At 43.2% G+C, this 24,138-nt stretch overlaps 1 protein-coding gene across 1 annotated transcript in view; it reads right to left on the minus strand.

The window, feature by feature from the left end:
- Nucleotides 1-24,138, minus strand: part of LOC136632686 (BAR/IMD domain-containing adapter protein 2-like) — a 106,984-nt gene that overhangs the window by 79,558 nt on the left and 3,288 nt on the right. The window contains exon 2 of the mRNA XM_066607732.1: nt 3,233-3,308. Within this exon, the coding sequence (XP_066463829.1) occupies nt 3,233-3,308 (76 nt within the window). The remainder of the gene's footprint in view (nt 1-3,232; nt 3,309-24,138) is intronic.

The raw sequence follows: 24,138 nt of genomic DNA on the forward strand, positions 1-24,138 counted from the left end.
ATATACCAGCACCGCCATGTTCACTCCTGTTTGCTGAACAGTAAACCCCATCCTCCTTTGATAAACAGCCGGATTCAACCTGTCTAGAGTGGGTTTCTCGCAGGCTGCATCGACTGCGGCCATTTATAGTCAAATTCTGTATAACCCCTCTAATGCTATAGACGTCTTGAAACCTTGGTGAACGTTTTATCCTAAGATTTCCTGATACTTGATTGAATCTACTTTGCCCTCCACACTCTACAGATCTCCATTGCCAAAGGAAGAGAAGCAGCTTTACCAAAGTACAGCATGTGTTTCATTCTTCCTCCACTAGACATACCGCTGATCTATATGCCCGAAAAGTACTATTTTTAATACATCACTCCACACAACAGAATCCTAAAACGTCCGTGTCTTGTTTATATGATTTTGTGCATATTGGTGCAGACTTTCCTTTTGCTTTTGGGTTGGTAGAGGTGTTCGTCTTGAAGTTTGGGCATGATGACCTTCAGCGTTTAGTATGCACCCTATTGTGCAAAAGGAAACCTCATTTCCTGCTCCTTAAAATCTTGCTGCAAGTCTGTCACAGTCATGCAAGAGTTTTTGACCACCTACCTTATCAGGAATCTGATAGCAGACAGTAATAGCTTCCCCTTTCTGCCATGTCCATATAGTGTAGCCACTATTCTTTTAACTTTGAACTTGCAAACTATGCTTTCTACTGTATCTCTACGGACGTTCAGTGTCTTTGCTACCTTTTTGTATCACTTTGTTTGTGCAACACAATGATCTGTTCTCTTAACTTTTTGGTTCTTTTGACATACAGATATTTCTAACATGCAATCAAACATCTCACAGCCAACAAAACCCTAGCCAGTCCAGATGTTTTGATGTGTTTTATCTCAAGCACATCTGATGCAACTAATGAAACCCTTGATTAGTTACATCAGGTGTTCTTTAAACAACACCTGATTTACAAGTGTGTTTTCTTAAGTGGGATTTTATTAAGTGGGTTGAATATTATTGAGCTCGTAGTAGGTTGTTAAAAGTAGCATTATGTGTTACATTTGGAGAAAACACTTGTTATATTATTTGTTTGAAGCTATTACATTTAAATTGTTCCTGCTTGTTTTTTTAGCAAACAGCTGAAAGTCTGTAATTTGACATAAAAACTAATTTGCAAGGAGGTTGAATCATTCTGTATGCAACTGTACAGAATCTGAAAAGCACTCCAGAAAGATCTATGGAAAACTAGTAACAACTGCTTCTGTCACTGTGATTGGTATTTGGGATAGCAGAATTGGATGCCAAGAGGCTTCCCATAAGAGGACAACTCAAGGAAATATATTTATAGGTAATATTTTCATTTCAGGGTGTTCTGCGTGTGACTTTTAACCTCGCCCCTCTCAATCATCCTTGAATCCTGGATTTTCTTAATATATTTTCAATGCTGTTGGATATTTCTAAGGGTCTCACTGCCAAATTCTTTGTAATGTTCTCGGCTTCCAATATCTTAAGCACTAGCAATGGAATTCATATACTGCTGCCACGTTTCATATAGATGTCTTCTTTTTCCCACAAAAAGCAAAGGCAATAGACTTCAACTGTTCAATGTTTATCTCATGGGACCCAACATTGACTTCTATTGGAATGCGGCTCAAGAAAATTTGATTATTGTAAATGGTTTTGGGGTGCCTCTGGATTAACTAGAAGAATATTTTATATTCCCTTTACAATTTATTATCCTAAAAGCATACTCCTCTAAATTCTGTTCCAAATTAAAACAGGCTACTGGACAGCTCCCATCGTGGGGTGCATGTCTCTGATTGAGCGGATGTGCTGATAGATACAAAATGCAATTCCTAAAAGCTAGCTGCACTGATTCTCTCTCCATGTTCCACTGCACAAAATCCCATACACCACAGCAATCTGGTATCTAGGAACGACCTGTAGCTCAGTTCATCATCAACTTTAAATCACCATCTACACATACATTTCTGCTATTCAAGATAGGTAAGGGTGCTTTTACACGGAACAACCTGTCAGGTCGTCCCAGCAATAATCATTCCTGTGCTTTTACACTGGAGCGGGCCGAAGATCGGTCCGACCCGCATGCCTTCATTCATAGTAGGTGAACGGCTGCCTGTTTACTTGGGCCAATCCATCGGTCAGTTTTCTGCATGCAGAAACTGAACAACAAACAAGAAGCGAACGGGTTCTCATTTGTCGTTCAGTCGTGGCATGCATTTACACTGAATGATAACCCTTCAGATTCTCGCTGGATAGTGGGAGTCCGAATGATTATCGGCTAATGTAAAAAGGCCTTAAGGCTCTGTTCACACTACATTTGCAGCGTACATTTGAGGAATAGATTGGGACCAACACAGGATGTATACCTCCAATGTATACCAAAGTATAGGCATACAGAGGCAAACATGCCACATATTGAGCTCAAACATAATATGAACAGAATCTATGATGTAGAGAGGCTGTAAATGATTATTTTGATCCAAGCATAGTCTTTATGCCGACACTGTGCCTTACACAAAATACACACGTATAACTATATATACATTCTAGTAGCTCTCTTTTAACCAGTTGATAACCACATGCTGTACATTAATGGTACGGGTTTAAAAGGATTAAAAGCTCCTGTGATCACATGATCAGTGAGTGACCCCTGGCGTGGCAGAGCTGCTGGTTCTTACAGTTAGGACAATTAGACCACCACATACACAAAATCGCTAAAAAGTCTGGGGTCATTTATGAGCAAAACACTGATAGTTTGGCTACAATTCTTCACCCATGAAGAAGCAGCATGGACATGTACCATAAGGCCTCAGTCACACGGGCGCATCGGCATCTGTACACCGACGCCGACGCCGATGCGCCCGTGTGACTGCAGGAAGGAGACGGACGTACCAGGAGACGGCCGTCTCACTGTAGCGCCGGAGGAAAGAACACATGACCGGCAATGAAGCCGGTCACATGTTCTTTCCTCCGGCGCTGCAGAGAGACGGCCGTCTTTAGGTAGTCTGTCTGCTGGTATCAGTCACACGGGCGCATCGGCACCGGTGTACAGATGCCGATGCGCCCGTGTGACTGAGGCCTAATACAGTAGATTTTAGGTGTTACACATAGCAACCAATCACATTACAGCTGTCATTTTTTGTAAGCCAGTTCCCTGAAATAATATATTTATTATTACACATAGGTATTGCAAATGTCCAACAAGTAATAATCATAATAATACCAGAAAGTGCTTTCTCATAATGCTTTCCCATCGTCACAAAGTTCTTAAGACTTGGGTTGAATTGGTCCAATATAACCTGTGAAAGAGAGAAGATATTATTTGGCAGGCATAAATAAAACTAAGACCTTAGTTACATGTGTTAAAAAGTTCTAACAAGCTCAAGCTTTCTCAATCAATTATACATCATTTATTATTGGATTAAAGGGCTTTTCCAGGAGTTAAAAAAAAGAGTTTACAAAACTCAGTGGGCAGGGAATGGGCTCAGACAAAAAAAAAAAAATCTATACTTGAAGACCCCTTTATAGCCCTCGGTGCCATTAGATAGGTACTGGATATAGCCTTGTTAATGCTGTAATTGTCCCTAAACACATTGAATTAGTAGTAACAGTAGTAACAGTATGTTGGTCTGTCATATTGCAGAGGATGCTCTCTACATTGACGAGGGACACATTACAGAACAGTATTTTAGGCATAGAGAGTATAATTAGGAGGGGTTGGGGTTCAGTATTCCAATGCGTCCAGTCAAGGACATTTGAAAAGCAGCTGAACATGTGCACAAAAGCCTATTAAAGTAGGGACACATATTTCAACAGTTAGAAACATGTGTATTCCAGTAACCCAACAGAGCAGCCAAAGCTGCACCTCAGCCTTTGTGTCGGTGAATAGAGACAGTCTCCACAGTTGCAGACAAAAAAATAAAAAATACCACTAAACTTCTAGTTTTTTTTCAAAATACTTTTTTGAACTTAAAATCCTCCTCACATCTGTCAATAATAATCACCTCCAGGGGCGTAGCTATAGGGGGTGCAGAGGAAGCAGTTACTACTAGGGCCTTGAATCTTAAGGGTCCCAAAGGGTCCATCATATAAGAAATAGATGATTGAGGGCCCATGCTGCAGATTTTGCATTGGGATCCCCTATATTTAGCCTCTACCTAATCTTCTAAGTTTCTAGCAATGCCCCCACCTAAAAGTATTACATTGATGGGCTTCTTAAGAGACCAAACAATACAGAGGAAAGTTGTGGGGGGCCCATGCTGAACCTTTGCGTCCGGGCCCCTGAGCCTTTAGCTATGCCTCTGATCACCATGGTGCGTACAGTCCATTTGCAAGCCAAGAGGTCAAGTCCAGAGGCAGCGAGCAAGGTGAATGCACATCGCCCACCATAGCAGCAATGTTTCGGGGGCTCATCCGCCTCCCTCGGGCATGCGTGATCTGCGGCCCACCACTAGTATTCATACTAAGACTGAATTACATTCATCTGTTAGAAGTATATACAAGATTGTATTATTAATATTAATTATTATTACTACTGAGGAATACATTCCCTTATGCTGATTACACAGGAGGATTATGATCATCAAAGAGGGGAAATCCACCGGTTCACTTCTATACAGCAAGCGCCTTCTCTATACACAGAGGAATTCAGGTTACACACCTCATTTATCCCTTTGGGGTAAAATGTCTGTAAAAGATGGGTCCAGCGTGCCTCCATCTGTACCAGTCTGCTCTTCTTCCCTTCTATATCACCACCATATACTGTACTGTATTTTTCACTTTATAAGACACACTTTTTCCCCCCAGAGAGGGGAAAAAAAATCACTGCATCTTATAAAGTGAACCTGCTGAAATTCGTCAAATCGGCATTTGTTCGCATAATTACGCCAACTAAATCGCGGTCGTGCAAATAAACTCGCAATCACGCGAACAAATGTTCGAACACTTACCAGTTTTCTCTCCTCCCCACTGCCGCCCAATATGTGCCGCCGAATGATGGTAAGCACCAGCGGGAGCTGCTGCTGCTGCTTCCCCGCCTCCACCACCCAGCTTTTTCCCTTCCTCCTGCCGAACAAGCACCGCTGTGACATGGAGGTTCCACAGGGTTCATTCACACAGGTGCACTGCACCTCAAAAACCATGGCACAAATAACCAGCTATGCAGTTCTTTGCCTGCGGATTCGCACGTAGATTTAGACTTATTCAATGGGCAAAGCAAAATAATCTGTGTCAAGAATTGACATGTCATTACTTTTTTTCCGTGTGCGGATTTGAAATCTACACCATATAGGCTGCAGAATCCACACAGATTCCATGTGTGTTTCGCTTTAAATCCATAGCAAACTACTGCTATATGAGCCTACCCTAGTTGTACAGTTTTAAGCTTTTTATGCCCAAATAAATGCAACTGTAGGACACAGACAATGAATAAATGTGAACAGAATTTTGTAAGGATTGTGGCACATCACCGACACTTCCATTCCCGGTAGTGCTCAGCAGTGGAGTCAAATATTGGAACTTTCTTCTCATAAGTAGCAGTCTATAAGTGGGGACTAATGTGGGATGGCAGAAGATATGCGTTTTAATAAAAAAATTAATGGAAAGTGAACATATGAGAAAGTACAGGGCAGGATGAAGGTCAGGTTGCTGACAAAAAATGAGTCCTGGCAGCTAACGTCCCTTCTGCATTTGGATATCCTTTTGATATCAATAGAAAAGCCAAGCAAGCCAACTCTGTAATGTATTAGCTTTAACGCTTCTGAACAGGTTTCTGGTGATTCATGCCTCCCGAGCACCATATATTATAACACTTTGCAACTACAGCAACCTGAATTGGATTCCTAAGAAGCTTATTAGAACTAAGAATCCCGATGCTGCGACAAGACACAGCACTATATCATGTACAAACACATTTAAGGGTGCCATTACACAGCAGCGTTACTGCCCTGCAAAACCCAGGAGGAGCTGCACTGATTGCTGCCGGTACCTGGACTTCTCATTGTTACTGAACTGAGATATCCAAGTGCCAACTACAATTAGTGTAGCTTCTCCTGCGTTTTGCATGGCAGTAGTGCCACTGTGTAATAGCAACCTTAGGCTTCATTCACATGAGCGTATATTGGCCCCGTTTTCACAGCCGGACGATATACGCTACCCATCTGAGGCATTGGTTTCCAATGCTTCAGTTCAGATGGCCATTTTTGCGGTGCGTAAAAATGGCCGGCCAAGATAACACATACAGTGCGCATTCCGATCGGCCATTTTTACGCTGGCTGGAAAAGATAGTTCTGGTACTACCTTCCGGCTGGAATATGGCAGACAGTCCTATAGACTCCTGTGGGATCCTATGGGAACTGCCAAAAAAGGGAGGTGGGAGGGAGTTTAGCAGCGGCTCTGCTAAACTCCCTTTCTCCTCCCTCCTTCCTCCCCCTCTTGCCGGCTGTTGGCAAAGGAAGAGGCGGGGGATTAGCACACTAGCTCCCACCCCATGCCATTGCAGACAGCCAGCAAAGAGCGGCGAAGGGGAGAGAAGCGGGTGGGAGTTTAGCAGAGCTAAACTCCCTCCCCCTGCCCGACGGTATCCTGGGCTCGGCGTATACTTGCCGGACCCGGGCTGTCTAAACGGGCGTATAAACTGGAGATGCAGCCATGACTTAGTCACGGCTGCCTCTCGTTCATGTGATTTGCAGGCGCCCTGTGGCCATGACACGGCTGTCCGAAAATCGCAGCGCCAGTGTGAAAGAGCCCTTAGGCAGGCATTACACGGGCATAAGTGCAATTGTGCATGCCTTAGCGCAACTTTTTTTGTGCTATGAACGAAGCTTTCTTGTGTGTGCATCGGTGTATTTTACCATACTTTTTCTGCCTGCGTGTCATATTCATTTATGCGCAGCCAACAAACGCACCGATTGAAATGGCTAATTAGTTCAGATGTGGGTTTTTTCCAGCAGAATTACACAGTGTTTCACGCTTCTCACTGCTTATTCCACACGCATTTGCGCACCCCCATTGACTTTTATGTGGAACTTTGGTGCACAAATGCGCAGAAAGATAGAGCATCTTTTTTTGCGCAGCTGAAAAGAAGCACACAAAATACATGCATATAAAACGAACTCGTTGAAATCAATGGGTTCTATTCACTGCATATAGCACATGAAAAAAATGACACAAATAATTTCCAAAACTGCAAAGGAGCATCACCTTTAGGGTCATTCTATCATATTATGGGTGGGATTTTGTTTTTAGAAATCAGATATTACAATCCCGTATAGAGAAGGAAGAATGTGTTTTGAACAGCAATATATAGGGATATATAGAGTACACTATAAATGCTGGAGGTATATGTATGTTTTACCTGTGGACGGTATGGCCTTTGGTATACAAGTGCCCTATGGGCTACATATATGGTGCATAATTAGGTGTTATATATTATCCGATTGGCAGTTTAATCCCTCTACACATTTTCCTTTCAAACGTTTAGTCATCCCTTTTTTCAGCAATATGTGGATATAATGCGCTATAAGTTATACTTTCTGCTGCAACATCCTCTAAAAACTCTAGATGTGGTATATTAAAGAGACTCTGTTACCTACTTTTTGCCCTATAAACTAAACTTATGGGCTGAAAGTAGGCGACTCCTGGAGTCTGGGGATGTAAGTTTTATACTCACCTTCTCCTTCGACCCCCAGTGCAAGCCCGGAAAGGTGCCGCTGATTGTATTGAGAGCCGCTGCTAAGTAGTCCACCCATTATAAAATTAGAATGGACGGACCACTTAGCACCGTCTCTCAATGCATTCAGTGGCGACTTTTAGCGCTCACACTGGGGGAATGATGGAGAGTGCGAGTACAAAACTTACATCCCCAGACTCAGCAGGTCAGCTACTTTCAGCCCATAAGCTTTTATTGTGTTGAGAATAGAGGTTTTTAATGGGTTAAGAGATCTCTTTCTGTGCCGTGCTATCACAATCAAGGTAAAATGTGTAGGCTTCACAGGAAAAAGTGTGATACTTAACGTAGTTAAAGGGGTTGTCTCACGCCGAAACGGGTTTTTTTTTTATTCAATAGGCCCCCCGTTCGGCGCGAGACAAACCCGATGCATGTGTTAAAAAAAAAAAACGGGTAGCACTTACCCGAATCCCCGCGCTGCGGCGACTTCTTCCTTCTTCTTACTTACCTTAGTAAGATGGCCGCCGGGATCTTCACTGTGAGGTCCATTGCCGATTCCAGCCTCCTGATTGGCTGGAATCGGCACACGTGACGGGGCGGAGCTACGAGGAGCAGCTCTCCGGCACGAGCGGCCCCATTCAGAAGGGAGAAGACCGCACAGCGCAAGCGCGTCTAAAATCGCCAGAAGAGGCGATTTTAGACGGATCCATGGAGACGAGGACGCTAGCAACGGAACAGGTAAGTGAATAACTTCTGTATGGCTCATAATTAATGCACGATGTATATTACAAAGTGCATTAATATGGCCATACAGAAGTGCATAACCCCACATGCTTTCATGAGACAACCCCTTTAAGGTTTATCTGTTTGCAGAAGTGCCATTAAACTAAGGGGAAATAACCAATGGGAATGGCAAAAAACTAAAGAAAAGGACTCTGGTAACCAGGATCAGCAGTCAGGAGAAACGTATAATAAGAGGAAGGGCGAAATAACAATTACCTCCACAACCCAAGAAGAGGGAAGAGGAAGTAATGCAGGAGGCAATATGCTGATAATGCCTGTTAGTTGTGAATCCCACATTCTGTAGACATTCCAAATTTTTTTAAATTAGAATGCCAATTTAAAGAGAACCGTCATCATTAATTATAAGCACCACAAACTAGGTTATGGTGCTTATATTTTAGATGACGACGAATCCGGGGAGCTGTGTTTCTTACTCAACTGGTTCCCTGTTCCTGTGGTGTCTCCCAATGGAATGAGCAAACCAACAGCAACTTGATTCTTTTCAGAAGGTTGTGTGCACGCATCTCCAATTTATCTCTATGGGAGTGCGTATGCTCAGTCTGCTGAAGAGTCAAGCTACTGTGTACACACAGACTTCAACGGGAACAGCGCAGGAATAGGGGACTAGGCGCGTATGGGACAGGTTCCTGAACTCCACTTCACCTAAACTATAACTTTTATGGTGTTCCTATTTGATAACTGGTTCCCTTTAACCTTTTTTATGTACAGTGTATTAGACATTAACACTTTCCAATCCAATTTGTATCCTGGTTTTCCTAGAGTGCTTAGTCTGTTTCTGCTGTTATACAATGGCGCTATCTGCTGGCTAAAGCCAGTACTGCATGAGGTGACACGTTCGATAGGCTCCAACAGCAGAGAGGCTGGCAATATACAGTAAGAGAACTTCAACGGATGTCTTCCAACATCGGAGCTGTACAGCCTAAAAAATCATAATGTCTTCAGAGGACAGTGGATTGGAAAGGGTTAAAACATTTCACAAGTGTAAAAAAGGTGGGTTAACAAAGTATTACATGTAATAAATTGACTAGGCTTGACTATATGTATATAGATTCCATGAAGCATGACATTATGAGATATAGAGGTTTTGCATGATCTATGTATAGCTGTTGAGCTTGAACCCAGGACACTCAAGCTTTAGTACAGTACAGACAGTATAGTATGGATATGCAGTTCTAACATTGTTTGCATAGGTCAAATATGTACAGTATAAGCACACAAGTAATCCACTACATTATGGATTGGCACATGTAATGTTCTTGTATCACTGTGCCCATTATGGTTTCTAGTGCAGTCTGAATGAATTTTGCTGACTGCTTTGTTGGCTGTCATAATTTTATGCATATTTATGGAGCCAAAGTCAGATTGTGATCTTTACCTATTAGCATTTAACATGGTAACATAGTATTTTAGGCTGAAAAAAAGACTTGTGTCCATCCAGTTCAGCCTATTTGCCTGCAATGTTAATATTCACATAATTGCTATGGTTTCTTGTTAATCCCCAGTAATTATAAACAAAAGCCCCAGAGTTCCCTATGAAAAACCCTGGAGTTCTGGGCATTACAATACACCCAGCAAAACACTCAACAACGCTCTGCTAAGCGCTGAAAAGCTGAGCTGTGAATCTCCGTGGCACAGAAGAGGTTACCATAGCTGCAGCTCATTTCACATTATTTTCCTGAACTTCATAACAGCCCGAGGGGTCTCCAACAACTTCAAACTTGCAAGGATGTTCTGAGCTGACATGATTTGTTCTGTGGTCTTTGTAGTTCTGAACCAGCTGGCATGAACTAGGACTTCCCATGTGCGCTCACTAGGGACCAGGCTTTTTGCCTTAAAATCCTCCATGACACCTCTACAAACAATAACATCTTCTGCTTGTACTGCAGATCTGCGACTACATTCAGGAAATCATAATGTACGACCGCTATGATACATTGTAGACGTATCATCCAGATAGAGAAGGCAGATGAAAATGTCACAGTATACAATCTGCTCTCATAGTTTGTGTTGAGACCATGGTAAATATATCATAACTTAGAACTTCACAAACAAATAAGATATGATTTACAAGCAGAACAATATAAAAATACATGATTTTCATGCGAGCTTTCAATCCTACACATAAATTAGGCCAATTTTTGATACATGACAGACATGATATAACTAGTGATGAGCAAGCATACTCTCTAAGGGCAATTGCTCGAGCGTGCATTGCCCTTAGCGAGTACCTGCCCGCTCGAGAGAAAAGGTTCGGGTGCCGGCGGCGGGCAGGGAGCTGCGGGGGAGAGCGGGGAGGAACGGAGGGGAGATCTCTCCCTCCCTCTCCCCCCCGCTCCCCCCTGCTGACTGCCACAAATCACCTGTCACCCGCGCCGGCACCCGAACCTTTTTTCTCGAGCGGGCAGGTACTCGCTAAGGGCAATGCTCGCTCAAGCAATTGCCCTTAGAGAGTATGCTCGCTCATCACTAGTTATATCATGTCTGTCATGTATCAAAAATTAGCCTAATTTATGGAAATACAATAGAATTATTTACAATCAAAAACACATAAAAGTGTGTCTCCAGTGGAAAATAAAAACTTTATGATGGTTTTAGCCATCTGTTTATTTGAAGCACATTGGCTCAGTCAATTTTATGGTATTTGTTGCCGATTCTACATATGAGGAAGCTTAGAACTGCAGTACCTGCTATGCCTCATTTCTGTCTCAAGACTTCTTTTTAAATGACCCCCCAATACAGAAAGAAATATGGTTCAAGTAAGAAGTGTATAGAGCTCCATTAATTTCCTCATATGAACTTTGTAAATAGTTACCCCGTTAAGGAGCAAACCCTGCAAATATCCAATGCTCGATCCTGGGCTTTAATAATAGCCAATAGTAAAAAATACATTGCAAGTTTAAAGCCCCGGTGCCAGCAATCTAGCAAGAGCAGGTTGGGTGTTCGGCTGTCAAAGATAGCCAAGGACCTAGAGAGGGAAGACAAAAGTGGTTTATAACTGCTTCTGTCCTCTTTTGCAGGATACATAGGGCTCAATAAGCTATAGAGAGAACAGAGGAAGCTGCAGCGCTGTTTCCTTTATTGGACCTGACGATCACTTAGGGTCTGTTTACGCTAAATGATTTATCATTCGAACGAGTGAACAATGTCGGAGTTCGCTTGTTTGTTTGGGCGGCCCGTTTATACAAGCAGATACATCATTGGCTCGTTCAAACAATAAATAGTTCAGTCGTTCACATTCTCTATATAAGGGTGACTACCCACTACAGTTTTTTTTTCACTGCGAAATTCGCAGTGTTTTTTTTCTGCAGGGGTCTATTGGACTTGTAATGTTAAAATCGCGATCGCGCAAAATCGCAATTTACCGCAAAATCACGATTTTGCGCAATTGCGATTTTAACATTACAAGTCCCATAGACCCCTGCAGAAAAAAAACACTGCGAATTTCGCAGTGAAAAAAAACTATAGTGGGTAGTCACCCTAAGTGAATGAGAGGGACTGAACAATCTGTATTTAAACCGAACGATTAACGAGCGAGCCAATGATGATTTTTATACCTGCATAAAAAGAGCGATGAGCGAAAAGCAAATAAATTTTGTCATTCGATCGTTGGCTGCGTTTACACTGAGCGATTATCTTTCATCTTTGCTCGTTTCGACAATTTTTTGAATGATAATGCCTTTAATCACCAGCCATCCCGGTTGGTTAACAAGACCTAGATCAGCTCTGACCTTTGTCATTATATGGGGATGTTCTTCCTTGTAACAGGGGCTCCTATGGATGCTGCTCCTATCGATGCCCCTGTGTACAGTGGAGAACTGTGCAGTAAGAAAAAAAATTACAATGTAATACCATGCAGGACAGAGATGTTAAAAAAAAATCTACAAAAATAAGAAAATTGAAATTACAGAATACATTACAAATATATTTAAAAAAACAACCCACTGCCCACGTCAACCGAAACTATTGCTAGATCTACCCTGTAATCCAAGACTTGATATATCAAGACGTCCAAAACAAAAAATGGGAAATCCATTCCTGTAATTTCTTATAGTTTAAAAATAGTAATGTTAAAAATAAAGTATTAATTAAACCATTTTTAATTTTTTTTGTAAACTTTTTGTACACATGACCCCTAACAAAAAAAATGAAAAAACAAATTCTTTGAAATAAGGTGCTAAAAGATAGCCCTTTAAGTCATAAAAAAAGCAGCAAAATAATTTTGGCAGGCCAAAAAAAAATAGGACCATAAAACCGTCACATGAGTAAAATCGCTAAAGTATCTGGTCCTTCAGGGCTAAAATACTCTGGTCCTTCAGGGTTAAAACTCTGATCTTGGGGAAAGTAAATAGGAGAATCATTAAAGGGGTTGTGGATATCAAGTCACTACTGAGACTCCCAACTGATTTGGAGAACAGGACTCCTGTGTCCGTTTCTCCTGTCACTTCAGTGGTTTCTTCTCCCCTCACATTCTGCATGGAGCGCTGGGCAAGCATGCGTGGTTAACGCTTTATTCTTTACAATGGGAGTAACAGAAATACCTGAGCAGGTGCTCGGCTGTCTCACTGAAAGTGAATGGAGCTCTATTCGGCCTCCTCATTGGGCAGGAGGTGCAGTAGGTGTCTTCCTGAACCAATGATAAGACAAGGGGTGTGTTTAAGACTCCCTATAGACAATGTACTAAACTATGATCACAGATCACAGCTCTGTCCTAATGAAGCACAGCTAAAAAGCAACCAAGGAGTATGCACTCAAGAAAATAAATAGCACATAAGCATTACCTATAGATACTGACTTACACTGGAGTTTTGAGGAAATAACTGGTTGTCACTTTATGGTTTCATCACCTGATTACTTGCAGCTAAACGAAGTCATATTTTGAAAAGCGTGAAAAGGATACAACTAATCAGCGTTTATTGGCATTTCTCTTCTGAATAGTCTTTCTCCTAGAGCAGCACGTTGTGCCCCAAAGCCACCATCACATAAAATAGCATGGACCACAAGCATTTAACAGTTCTACAGATTCTACAAGTCCAAGCAAATGTAAATTAGTCATCGGCCGTACCCCAGCAAAGGTGACACTAAAGGGCGCTTAGGGCCCTGAAAATCTGTCTGTAAGGTAACCGAGATTCCTAATGATGACCTTGTTAAAAGCTATACACGGTGAGGTAGCTGTAAGCAGTAAAGAGATTGCAGTTGCTCCAAAGCTCTGATGACTGACGGAGATCAAACAGCCCTCTGCTATATAAGAGGACAGCACTATTATAAATGCATGTGATGGTTGGGGAGCCATGCTACATATTTGCAGTGGGCTGTAGGAGTTGCAGGTTATGACTGTGTCTATAACATATTCACATTAAATACAAGAGCTTTTTTTCCCCTGACTCCTGGGTAATGAGGTTGTTTATCCGGCAGAGGGATATCCTGGGCTATATAACAGGCTATTCATACTGCCCATCTTTATACAGCAACAGTAGAAGATCCTGCAGGCCAGCGGAGGGAACAGTAAAACACTGTTCCAGCTTTTTAAACTAATCTTAGCATCCGAGCTCCTCCGTGGCAAAGTGGAAGTAGTCTGCCTTACTTACATTTCTGCAGTAGTCCATCAATTTCTTAAACCGCTAGCACATAATACACAGGCCAGGCTTGTTCTCTCACCAAAATACAGACAGCTTCTGGTTTTACTAATTATATACCATTATATAATGATGTCTACGAACTTCAACTGAACTAGAAGAAAGGAAGCAATTCTAGTACATGAGATAGCATTTGGATGTTAGCGTTTATCATATATGTACATTTCTTAAAGAGGGTCTAAGAAAAGATGCTCCAAAATAGTTTTTTCATATGGAATACAAGAATTTACTAGAACAGACATATCAGAAGAGCTAAGACATGCTCTTAAATACCACCTTATATCTAGCTATGGGAAAGCTGGATGTCAAACAATATATAACCACATTCACAACTACCCTCAAAGTTATTATCTATAGAGTCCTGTTGAGGAAATCTGTTTAGTTATGTAACAACAAAGGATTGTTCGTTATAACTAGCGTTGCTCATCATGATCAGCCGGGCAAAAAAATCTGGATCCTGATCCGATTTTTAGCAAAAATTGTCAAAATATTGGCCATGTGCTTTGAGCAGAAAGGACAGGTGTGTTGGCTTGGCACTGTTCCCTTGCAGTGCAGGAGTTCTAGAATCTGATTGGACAACTCTACCTGGTCGCAATCCCATTTTGGACAAATATATAGACTTCTTAAGAAATGTGGTGCAGTCTACTATATTGGGTAAGCAGAAAAAGGAAGCATTTAATATCAATATGCAGGAAAGAAGGGGCATCTATGCGCTCAAAGCCAACAAGGAGATCACCATTAGGACTATGAAAAATAAAGTGGTGCTATAGTCCTCATGAATATATCAGATTACATAAAAAAAGCAGACAGACAGCTGACGGACACCAGATACTACACCAAACTAGATCAAAATGGGACTCAAAAATATATGAGCAAATTGAGAAGGGTCGTCAGAAGCCTGTCTGTGGGCTCCACAAAACTTTTGGACTTCATACTGGACAACCCCAGCATTTGTATATTATACATGCTTCCCAAACTACACAAAGGTGGCAACCCAGGGAGGCCAATTATCTCAGGTGTGGGAACCCCCAATGAAGGAATCTCAGGATGGGTAGAAAGTGTCCTCAAACCACTGGTGAGAAATACAACCAGATACTTGTAGGACACCACGGAACTACTGAACAAACTGTCATCCATAGGTCCCCTCCCCGATGATGCCATCCAGGCCACCATGGATCTGGAATTCTTATATTCCAACATCCTACTTGAGGCCAATGGGGTTGCCTCTGAATCAGTGTTACAACTCAGAAGATTTATCCTCACACACAATAATTTCTCCTTTCACAAAGAGCTATACCTTCTACTCATCAGAACCATGGGCAGTAAAATGGCACTGCAATATCCCAACCTTTTCATGGCTAAACTGGAGAGTGACTTCTTGGCCCTCTCTGTGGGCATGCGCGCCATTTATTACTAGTACTTCTAGAATAAGGTGACCAGACATTGACAGGGGCCCTAAGCGGGACAGCCTTTTGTCACACTTTTGGGACGTCGGGTCACCATAAACGTGATTACCAGCCGGGGTGCCGCTGCTCCCTGACTGGTAATCACTCAGCGGCACTGCTACGGGTCCACAAACTGACGGCAGTGTGTGCACCAGAGTTCCTCCTCCTCGGACCTTTCCTCCTTGGTTCTACAGGAGAAGAGCATAAGGAAGGAATCTGTGCACACACACTTCCACTGCAGCAGCAACGAGCAAAGGAGCAGTGGCGCTTTGAAGACAAAGAGGTGGTAAGTATATTGGTCTCAGGGGGGGCGCTATTACTACTGGGGCCACTATGGGGCTCACTATCAGTAGAGCGATATATACATGAGCAATTTTTTTCCTGCATCGCATTGCGGTGGGGGGAAAAAACTGCGGCATGTCCTATCTTTGGGCGTTCCTTGGAATGCATCGCCCATCATTTTCAATGGGACAGGAAAACACATCGCACAGCATGAGATGTGCACATGGGTGCAATGCAAGGTTTCCCATTGAAAACAATGGGAAACACTTGCTGATCCTCCGATGTGGTTGAAAGCTGCATTGGGGGATCGCAACCTCACTAAAGTGATAGGAGGCATTTTTTACGGAACACCACAGTGCACAAGCATGATATCAGGCCAAATTTTACGGCCCGATATCGCGCTTGAACTCAGTATTCAGGTTAAATTGTTGTGATGGCACTTTGCAATAAGTACATATTGGGTTGCAGTTTGGGTCTCTAAAAGATGCACCATCACTGGTCTACAGCCAGGCCATCAGATACAACTGGATCTGCTCCAATCGAACAGACAGAGAGGAACATTTGTACCATCTTAAAAGGACATTTTGAAATCAGCGCTACCATCCCACCTCAATTGATGATTAAGTCACCAGAGCCAAGAGGATATCAGGATACACAGAAAAGGAAGGAAACAATTGTGTACCTCTAGTAGTGACCTACAAGTCACAGCTAGACATACTAAGGAAGACCGCAAAGAAACTCCATCACACCCTACACAAGGATAACCGTCTGAAAACCATAGTCCCGGACCCTCCCCTTCTGTGTTCCAGGCAACCTCCAAATTTGAGGAACTGTATAATCAGAAGTGCATTACCCTCTGACACACAAAAAGGAACTTATCCCTGTAATGTAAGGAGCTGCAAGATTGTTCTCTTCCCTTTTAAGCTGTTAAAGTGTATTCCCAGAATTGATATTTATCACTTATCCACAGCTGCCATTCTATTCATTTACAGTTACAATCAAAGCTATTCAACCCCTATTGCAAATCAGGTTTATTTGCCACATTTACAAATTCTCAGCTGTTTGCTAAAATTGCTGAAAAACAAATAGCAATAACACAACTAATATAACAAGTGGTTTCTCCAAATTCAACACAAAAAGTTCCACTTTTAATGACAACTGCAGCCTCAGAATTATACAACCCCTGCATGACAAGAGTCTTTAGTACTTCATTAAAGGGGGTGTCCCGCGGAAGCAAGTGGGTCTATACACTTCTGTATGGCCATATTAATGCACTTTGTAATGTACATTGTGCATTAATTATGAGCCATACAGAAGTTATAAAAAGTTTTTTACTTACCTGCTCCGTTGCTAGCGTCCTCGTTCCCATGGAGCCGACTAATTTTCGCCCTCCGATGGCCAAATTAGCCGCGCTTGCGCAGTCCGGGTCTTCTGCTCTCTTCAATGGAGCCGCTCGTGCAGAATGCCGGCTCCGTGTAGCTCCGCCCCGTCACGTGCCGATTCCAGCCAATCAGGAGGCTGGAATCGGCAATGGACCGCACAGAAGAGCTGCGGTCCACGGAGGAAGCAGACCCCGGCGGCCATCTTCAGCAGGTAAGTATGAAGACGCCGGACCGCCGGGATTCAGGTAAGTGCTGAGCGGTTTGTTTTTTTAACCCCCGCATCGGGGTTGTCTCGCGCCGAACGGGGGGGGGGGGTTAAAAAAAAAAAAAAACCCGTTTCGGCGTGGGACAACCCCTTTAAGCCCCCTTTTGCTGTTATGACTTGCTGCAAACGTGATGCATAGCCAGACAGCAGCCTCTGACTGCGTTCCTGAGGAATCTTAGCCCATTCCTAATGGCCAATGGCCTCCAATTCACAAATGTTTGTGCTGCAACCTCCTCCTTTAAATCCTAACAAAGATTTTCTTTGCGTTTCATAAGGTGACCAGACATTCCGATTTAGGCGGGACAGTCCTGCTCTGGGACCCTATGCCATACTTTCTCCATGGTCCTAAGCCATTTGTCCCGCTTTCGGGGCATCAGTTTACCATCAAAGTGATTACCAGCCAGGGTGTTGCAGCTCACTAGCCATTAAAGGGGTTGTCCCGCGCCGAAACGGGTTTGTTTTTTTTTCAATAGCACCCCCGTTCGGCGCGAGACAAACCCGATGCAGGGGTAAAAAAAAAAACCGTCCGGTACTTACCCGAATCCCGGCGCTGCTGCGACTTCTTACTTACCTTGCTAAGATGGCCGCCGGGATCTTCACCCACGGTGGACCGCAGGTCTTTTCCCATGGTGCACCGTGGGCTCTGTGCGTTCCATTGCCGTTTCCAGCCTCCTGATTGGCTGGAATCGGCACACGTGACGGGGCGGAGCTACGAGGAGCCGCTCTCCGGCACGAGCGGCCCCATTCAGAAGAAAGAAGACCGGACTGCGCAAGCGCGTCTAATCGGGCGATTAGACGCTGAAATTAGACGGCACCATGGAGACGAGGACGCTAGCAACGGAACAGGTAAGTGAATAACTTCTGTATGGCTCATATTTAATGCACGATGTACATTACAAAGTGCATTAATATGGCCATACAGAAGTGTATACCCCCACTTGCTGCCGCGGGACAACCCCTTTAATCACTCAGCAGCACTGTGACGGGATGCACACACTGACGGCAGTGTGTGCATCTGGGATGTTCGTCCCCTCCTCCCCTGACCTCTCCTCCTTGGTTGGAGAGGGGAAGAGACGCTGCTGCGGGCGCACACGCTTTTGCTAGTAATAGTGTCCCCTATATCAGCCCCAGTAGTAATAGTATTATTAGTGGGGCCATTGTGGGGTTCATTATTACTACTGAGGCCACTATGGGGGGGTCACTATTACTACCGAGGGGACACTATTACTACTGGAGTTACTGTGGGGGTCACTATTACCTCTGAGGCCATTGTGACGGTCACTATTACTACTGGGGCCAATACAGGGGACACTATTATCGGTGCTACTGGGGCCAATATAGAGGTCACTATTACTACTGCGACCACTCTGCACATGGCAGCACACCTCAAGCTGGCTTAGGGTCTGTTTACATGTTACGGAAATGCTGTGAAGTGTCCATAGCTTAAATTTCCGCTGCAAATTCTGCAACATTTGCGCATCCAAAAACCATTTTGACTGGAAATTATCTGCGTATCAGCAGCTGATTTCATGCCATGTAGCACTCCCCTTCACCTCCTCCGTAGGCTTCCCGCTGTCAGCGCTCCCAGCCTCCGGTTCCCAGCAGCCTGGTCATGTGCAGCGCCGCTGGTTAAGTGATGCTGGTCAGGTTAGGCCACTATAGGCTGCTGGGAACCGGAAGACGGGGAGTACTGACAGCGGGAAGCCTTCAGCTGAAGCGAGGGGGAGCACCGCATAGTATGAAGTCAAAATCTACACCAATGGTATAGATTGTTTTTTTGGATGCAGAAATGCTGCAGAATTTGCTCCCCGTCTTTTTTGAAAAGGCCCTGTACTTTTTATAATGCCGGAGGTAAAATCATACATCGCCCCCTGGTCACACCCCTCTGTCCCTCCTTGACCCTGAGAAAATTTGGTCACCTTTGGATTTAAGTCAGGTGATTGCAACAGCCAATCCAGAATCTTCCAAACCTACTTCTGTGACCAGAATATTTCTGCAAAAAGCAGAAAATACTGCACCAAAATCCGCATATACGTGGGAGTATGGAGCAGATTAAGCTGAGTCTTTAGGTGCATCCTGCAAAAATATTCCGCATGTGTGAAAGGCCTGTTCTTAGAGACATTTCACATGGTCTGGGATTAGGATGCAAGATGCACCCAAAACCACAGCTGTGGAATTCCATGCCAAAATCCACTGTATATTTTGATGTGGAATTGCAGCAGGTTTTAAATCATTTTCAATTCTGCATTAAAGCCAGCAGGTGGTCCAGAATTTACAGCAAATTCCGATGCATCCTAATTCCAGCCCGGGTGAAAGGTCCCTTATGAGGAATTCTGTTCAGGGGGTTAAATAATTCTGAGACTGCTGTAGTCATTAAACATGGCATTAGATGTGTTGAGCTCTTCAATTGTTTTTGATTGTTTTTTGCGAACAGCAACAAATTTGTAAATTGGGCAAATAAACTCAATTTTCAATTGGGATTGGATAATTTTGATTCCAACTGTAAAAAGCACCACCGGCCAACTATAAGTGCTCGGCCATCTCCAACAGTCACAGAGAGTTGAAGGAAGCATGCATGCTTGGCCGCCACCCCATTCAAGTTCCTATTGTCTGCTAGGTGGGGGGGGGGCAGTGAGGAGGAAAGGGGGATACAGGACCTTCATTCTGTGGATAAGTGATAAATGTCAATTCTGGGAATACTGCTTTAGCTCTAAGGCCAATGTCACACAAGTATATTGTAACATATAATATGTAATAAGGGTTTATAATGTGGATGTGTTACAAGTCATATTGCATTCATAGGTCATCAGTATTTCATCTGTTTTGCCCCAGTATTTGCAGTCATTGGTTTTTTTTTCAAATGGGCAACTATAGATCTGTATCTGCCCAACAGAAAATATTACCAATGGACATTCAAGCATTATTTCTAATACTGTGAATTTCTCTGCTTGCCAACACAAAAAAGTAGCAGTCCGCTAAAAAGTATCTGAATTTTTGAATCTCATGTAAATACACCAAAGGAATATTTTGCTCTTAATATGTACTGTGTTAAAATGTAGATGATGTCAGTAACAGTAACTGCAGCTGCAGGGTGCGGCTGGGAGGGTTAATGTCAGTTTACTCACATTAAGTGCTCATGAGTAGCGTATATATCACTAGTCCATTGATGAGATGTATTGTAGGTAAGCAAACACTGGGGGAAATCCTGTGACATACCAGTATATACATCTTTCATATAGGTGATACATATGCTGATGAGCATCGCCCGACATAACTACTCATGCTCTTTTATAGAAGCCTTCATCTAGAAGCCCTATAAATCAGATTTCCAGGCTACTCCATCACAAAAGCCCATTTCAAGTGGGATGGAATTACACCGCAGGACGCAGCCAAATCCGCAGCTGCAGAATTCCACACCAAAATCCGCAGGTCTAACTGCAGATTTTGATGCAGAATTGCAGGCAGGTTTTAAGCCATTTTCAATTCTACATCAAAATCTGCAGATAGCCTGTGGATTTTGCTGCAGAATTAATCATGGCTTGTGATACGTCCTATAATAGGACTCCTATTCTATCCCGTGTGAAAGGTCACTTATTTGACTATCGCAGACAGGAATTCTGTGCATATAGACCCTAAACAGCAGAACATGGGTTTCCAAAAGGTCTGTACGACAAGGTCCCAAGTCAATCCACAAAATACTGTTCCTGAATTCGTCCTCAAAATTCGCACAAGATTTGTGGGTTGCGAGATGCACAGATCTCGTGCAGATATAAACCCCATTCTTTTGAATGGAGGCATATACATAAGCGATGCAGTGGGGGGGGGGGGAGACGGACATCGCTGCATGTCCTTTCCTCAGAACACATCGCGCAGTATTTTTAATGGGGCAGTAAAATACATTGCATGGTGTGTGTTGTGCATGCCATTGCAATTCAAGGCTTCCCATTGAAAACAATGGGAGACACTTGCCTATCTATCTTCCAACGTGGCAAAAAGACGCACCGGAAGATCGCTAAAGTGATGGGAGGTGTTTTTGCCAGAAAAACATCTTACATCAACATGAAAATACACACTAGCGAGCGCAATAACGGACCGAGTGCTATGTCCACAAAAAAGAGGACTTTTGTTGTGGACCTCTGTATCTGGCCGGTATTCGGTCCATGTGTTAGTTTTTTCCTATGCATGCCATGATTCCTTTTCATGCCCGCAAAAAAACTCACACAGGCCCAGTTCTTTTTTTGTATGTCTTATAAAAAAAAAAACAGACAACACACAAACTACACACAGACGGCATCCATCTGCGGTTCTTTTTTTTTCCTCTGCCAATCGACTTGAATGGGCAAGTCTCGTCCGTGAAACGGATCACAGTAGTGCATTTGATGATTCTTTTTAATCAGTCCGTGTTAGTGTGAAAGACTCAGTAGTAGGTGTTGCACCATTGAATAATGTGGGTCCGTTTGCTGGCTGTGTGTAGTCTTTTTCTTTTCTTCTAAGGACTACATTCAGACTTTACAAGAACAAATCATTTCACAATGTATAAATTGAAATCTTCACTAAACCTTCAGACCGTCACCTAACTTGTTGGGTTGGACCTTTCACTTGGGACGGAATTAGTCGGCACGGACATTTCTGTGTCACAATGTTATATCTATTGAGCGTGAATTCTGTATTTGCTAAAATCCGTGTGTCCTTACTTCAAAGCCGCTAGATTAAATTCCGCAGCAGAATAGTTTTCTGCTGTGGAATTAAGAACGTCTTGCAGAATTGCTGTTGTGGATTTCCAACATACAGGGGTTGTAATTCCGCAATCAAAGTCTTTGGGGGGTAAAAAAAAAATCACTATCAATTCTGCACGACATTCTGCAGTCAGAAACGCAACAATTTCCACACTAATTGACAAAATCTGCATATGCTCTGCATCCTGCGGATAATTCCACCCCATGTAAAAGGTCCCTTAGTGGTCTTCAAATGATAAATAAAATAAGGTCTTGCTGTGAGGATCTGCATTTTACTGGGTTGTGACATACTGCCTGGGGGATACCAACCCATTCACTATTCTCAACTAAAAAGGCAATAACAAAAAAAATCAGCACACAGCATATGGCGTGTCCTCTAGATTCAGGCAGCCGAGGTATTGTTCTCAGGCAGCACTGCTGGCCAAACAAAGACCCCATAGGCTGTGATCTATGCTGTCTATTTTAGCTGCAACGTACAGTGATTAGTAGAGCACAAAAGGGAGCAAATATTTTCAGGATTCCAGCATATATAATGCCCTACATACAATATACGAATCCTATCATAGGTAGAACAGTAACATTGTGCTTCACTCGTGTTTATAAACAACTATTCGTTATTGTAGCAAAGCAATATATAAATTACAAAACAAAAAAAAGTGTAAATCGTCAGCAAACCTGCCATAATACAGATACTAAAATGTGGCCATATTACAGCCACGTGGGAACAGGCCTGGGTAGTGCTACCAGATAGGATGCTACCAATGTGTCGATTGCATCAATGTGCTCCTGGATTACCGTTTATTAGAGCTCTACAAGAAAAGTGGTGCCCGTGCATAATCTGCTCAACACCGTGAGAAGCCTCAAAAAGCATCAGATGGCTTATATTTATTCATTAATGTATTTACTGTTGGAAATCACATTGAGAAGATCATTTCACATCTGTTATTTCTAGAATCCAACCTTTTTTCTTTGGCAGCCCCTACAATTAAACATTGGAGACACTCAAGGAAGCCATAGCCAAGATGAGGCCCTGTAATACAGAGAACGGAGTCAGACTCGGCTCAGGCAACAGTAATTCTGATGTGACTGTGTGCGATGAGGGGACTGTGAATGGAATTCCTTATGGGGCATGTATAATTGGTGTTAAAGGGAAACTCTAGTAAAAAGCAGAGTTTCTCATTTCAGTCATTCATTGACAAATTCTTTTGCATGTTGAATAGATTCAGGTTGTTGCCTAGAAACATGATCTGTAGCCAGTTGGTGACTACAATGCATCTCCATGCTCCGGTGTAGTCACACGCTGTTCTGCAAGTTCCTCGCCGAAGATATTGGAAAGCTCTACATATAGGTTACCGTTATACGCATAAAGGGCCTTTTACATGGCCTGATTATTGGACAAGAATGGTTCATTTGACCAATCCTTGGACCGTGTAAAAGGAAAAGTGAATAGCTAACGAACAAGCAAATGCTCATTTGTCAACTAATCATATATTTTATGCAAGCATGAAAACGCTTGCTGGTTGGCCACACATTTTACCAAGCAAGCAGGAAGATGGGTAGCCAATATAGATGAGCGAACGTACTCGTTACGAGTACTTACGCACCCGAGCACCGCCATTTTCGAGTACAGCAGTACCCGCGCGTAAAGATTCGGGGGGCGCCGTGGCGGCACGGGGGGTAGCAGTGGGGAGTGGGGGGGAGAGGGAGAGAGAAAGGGCTCCCCCCTGTTCCCCGCTGCTCCCCCCCGCACCGCCGCGCCTCTCCCCGCCCCCCGGCGCCCCCCGAATCTTTACGCCCAAGTACTGAAGTACTCGAAAATGGCGGTACTCGGGTGCGTAAGTACTCATTACGAGTACGTTCGCTCATCTCTAGTAGCCAACCAATGATGGTTGTATGGAGACAATCTATTGTGTTAA

Source organism: Eleutherodactylus coqui, chromosome 6 (genome assembly GCF_035609145.1).
Source record: "Eleutherodactylus coqui strain aEleCoq1 chromosome 6, aEleCoq1.hap1, whole genome shotgun sequence".
NCBI lineage: Eukaryota > Metazoa > Chordata > Amphibia > Anura > Eleutherodactylidae > Eleutherodactylus > Eleutherodactylus coqui.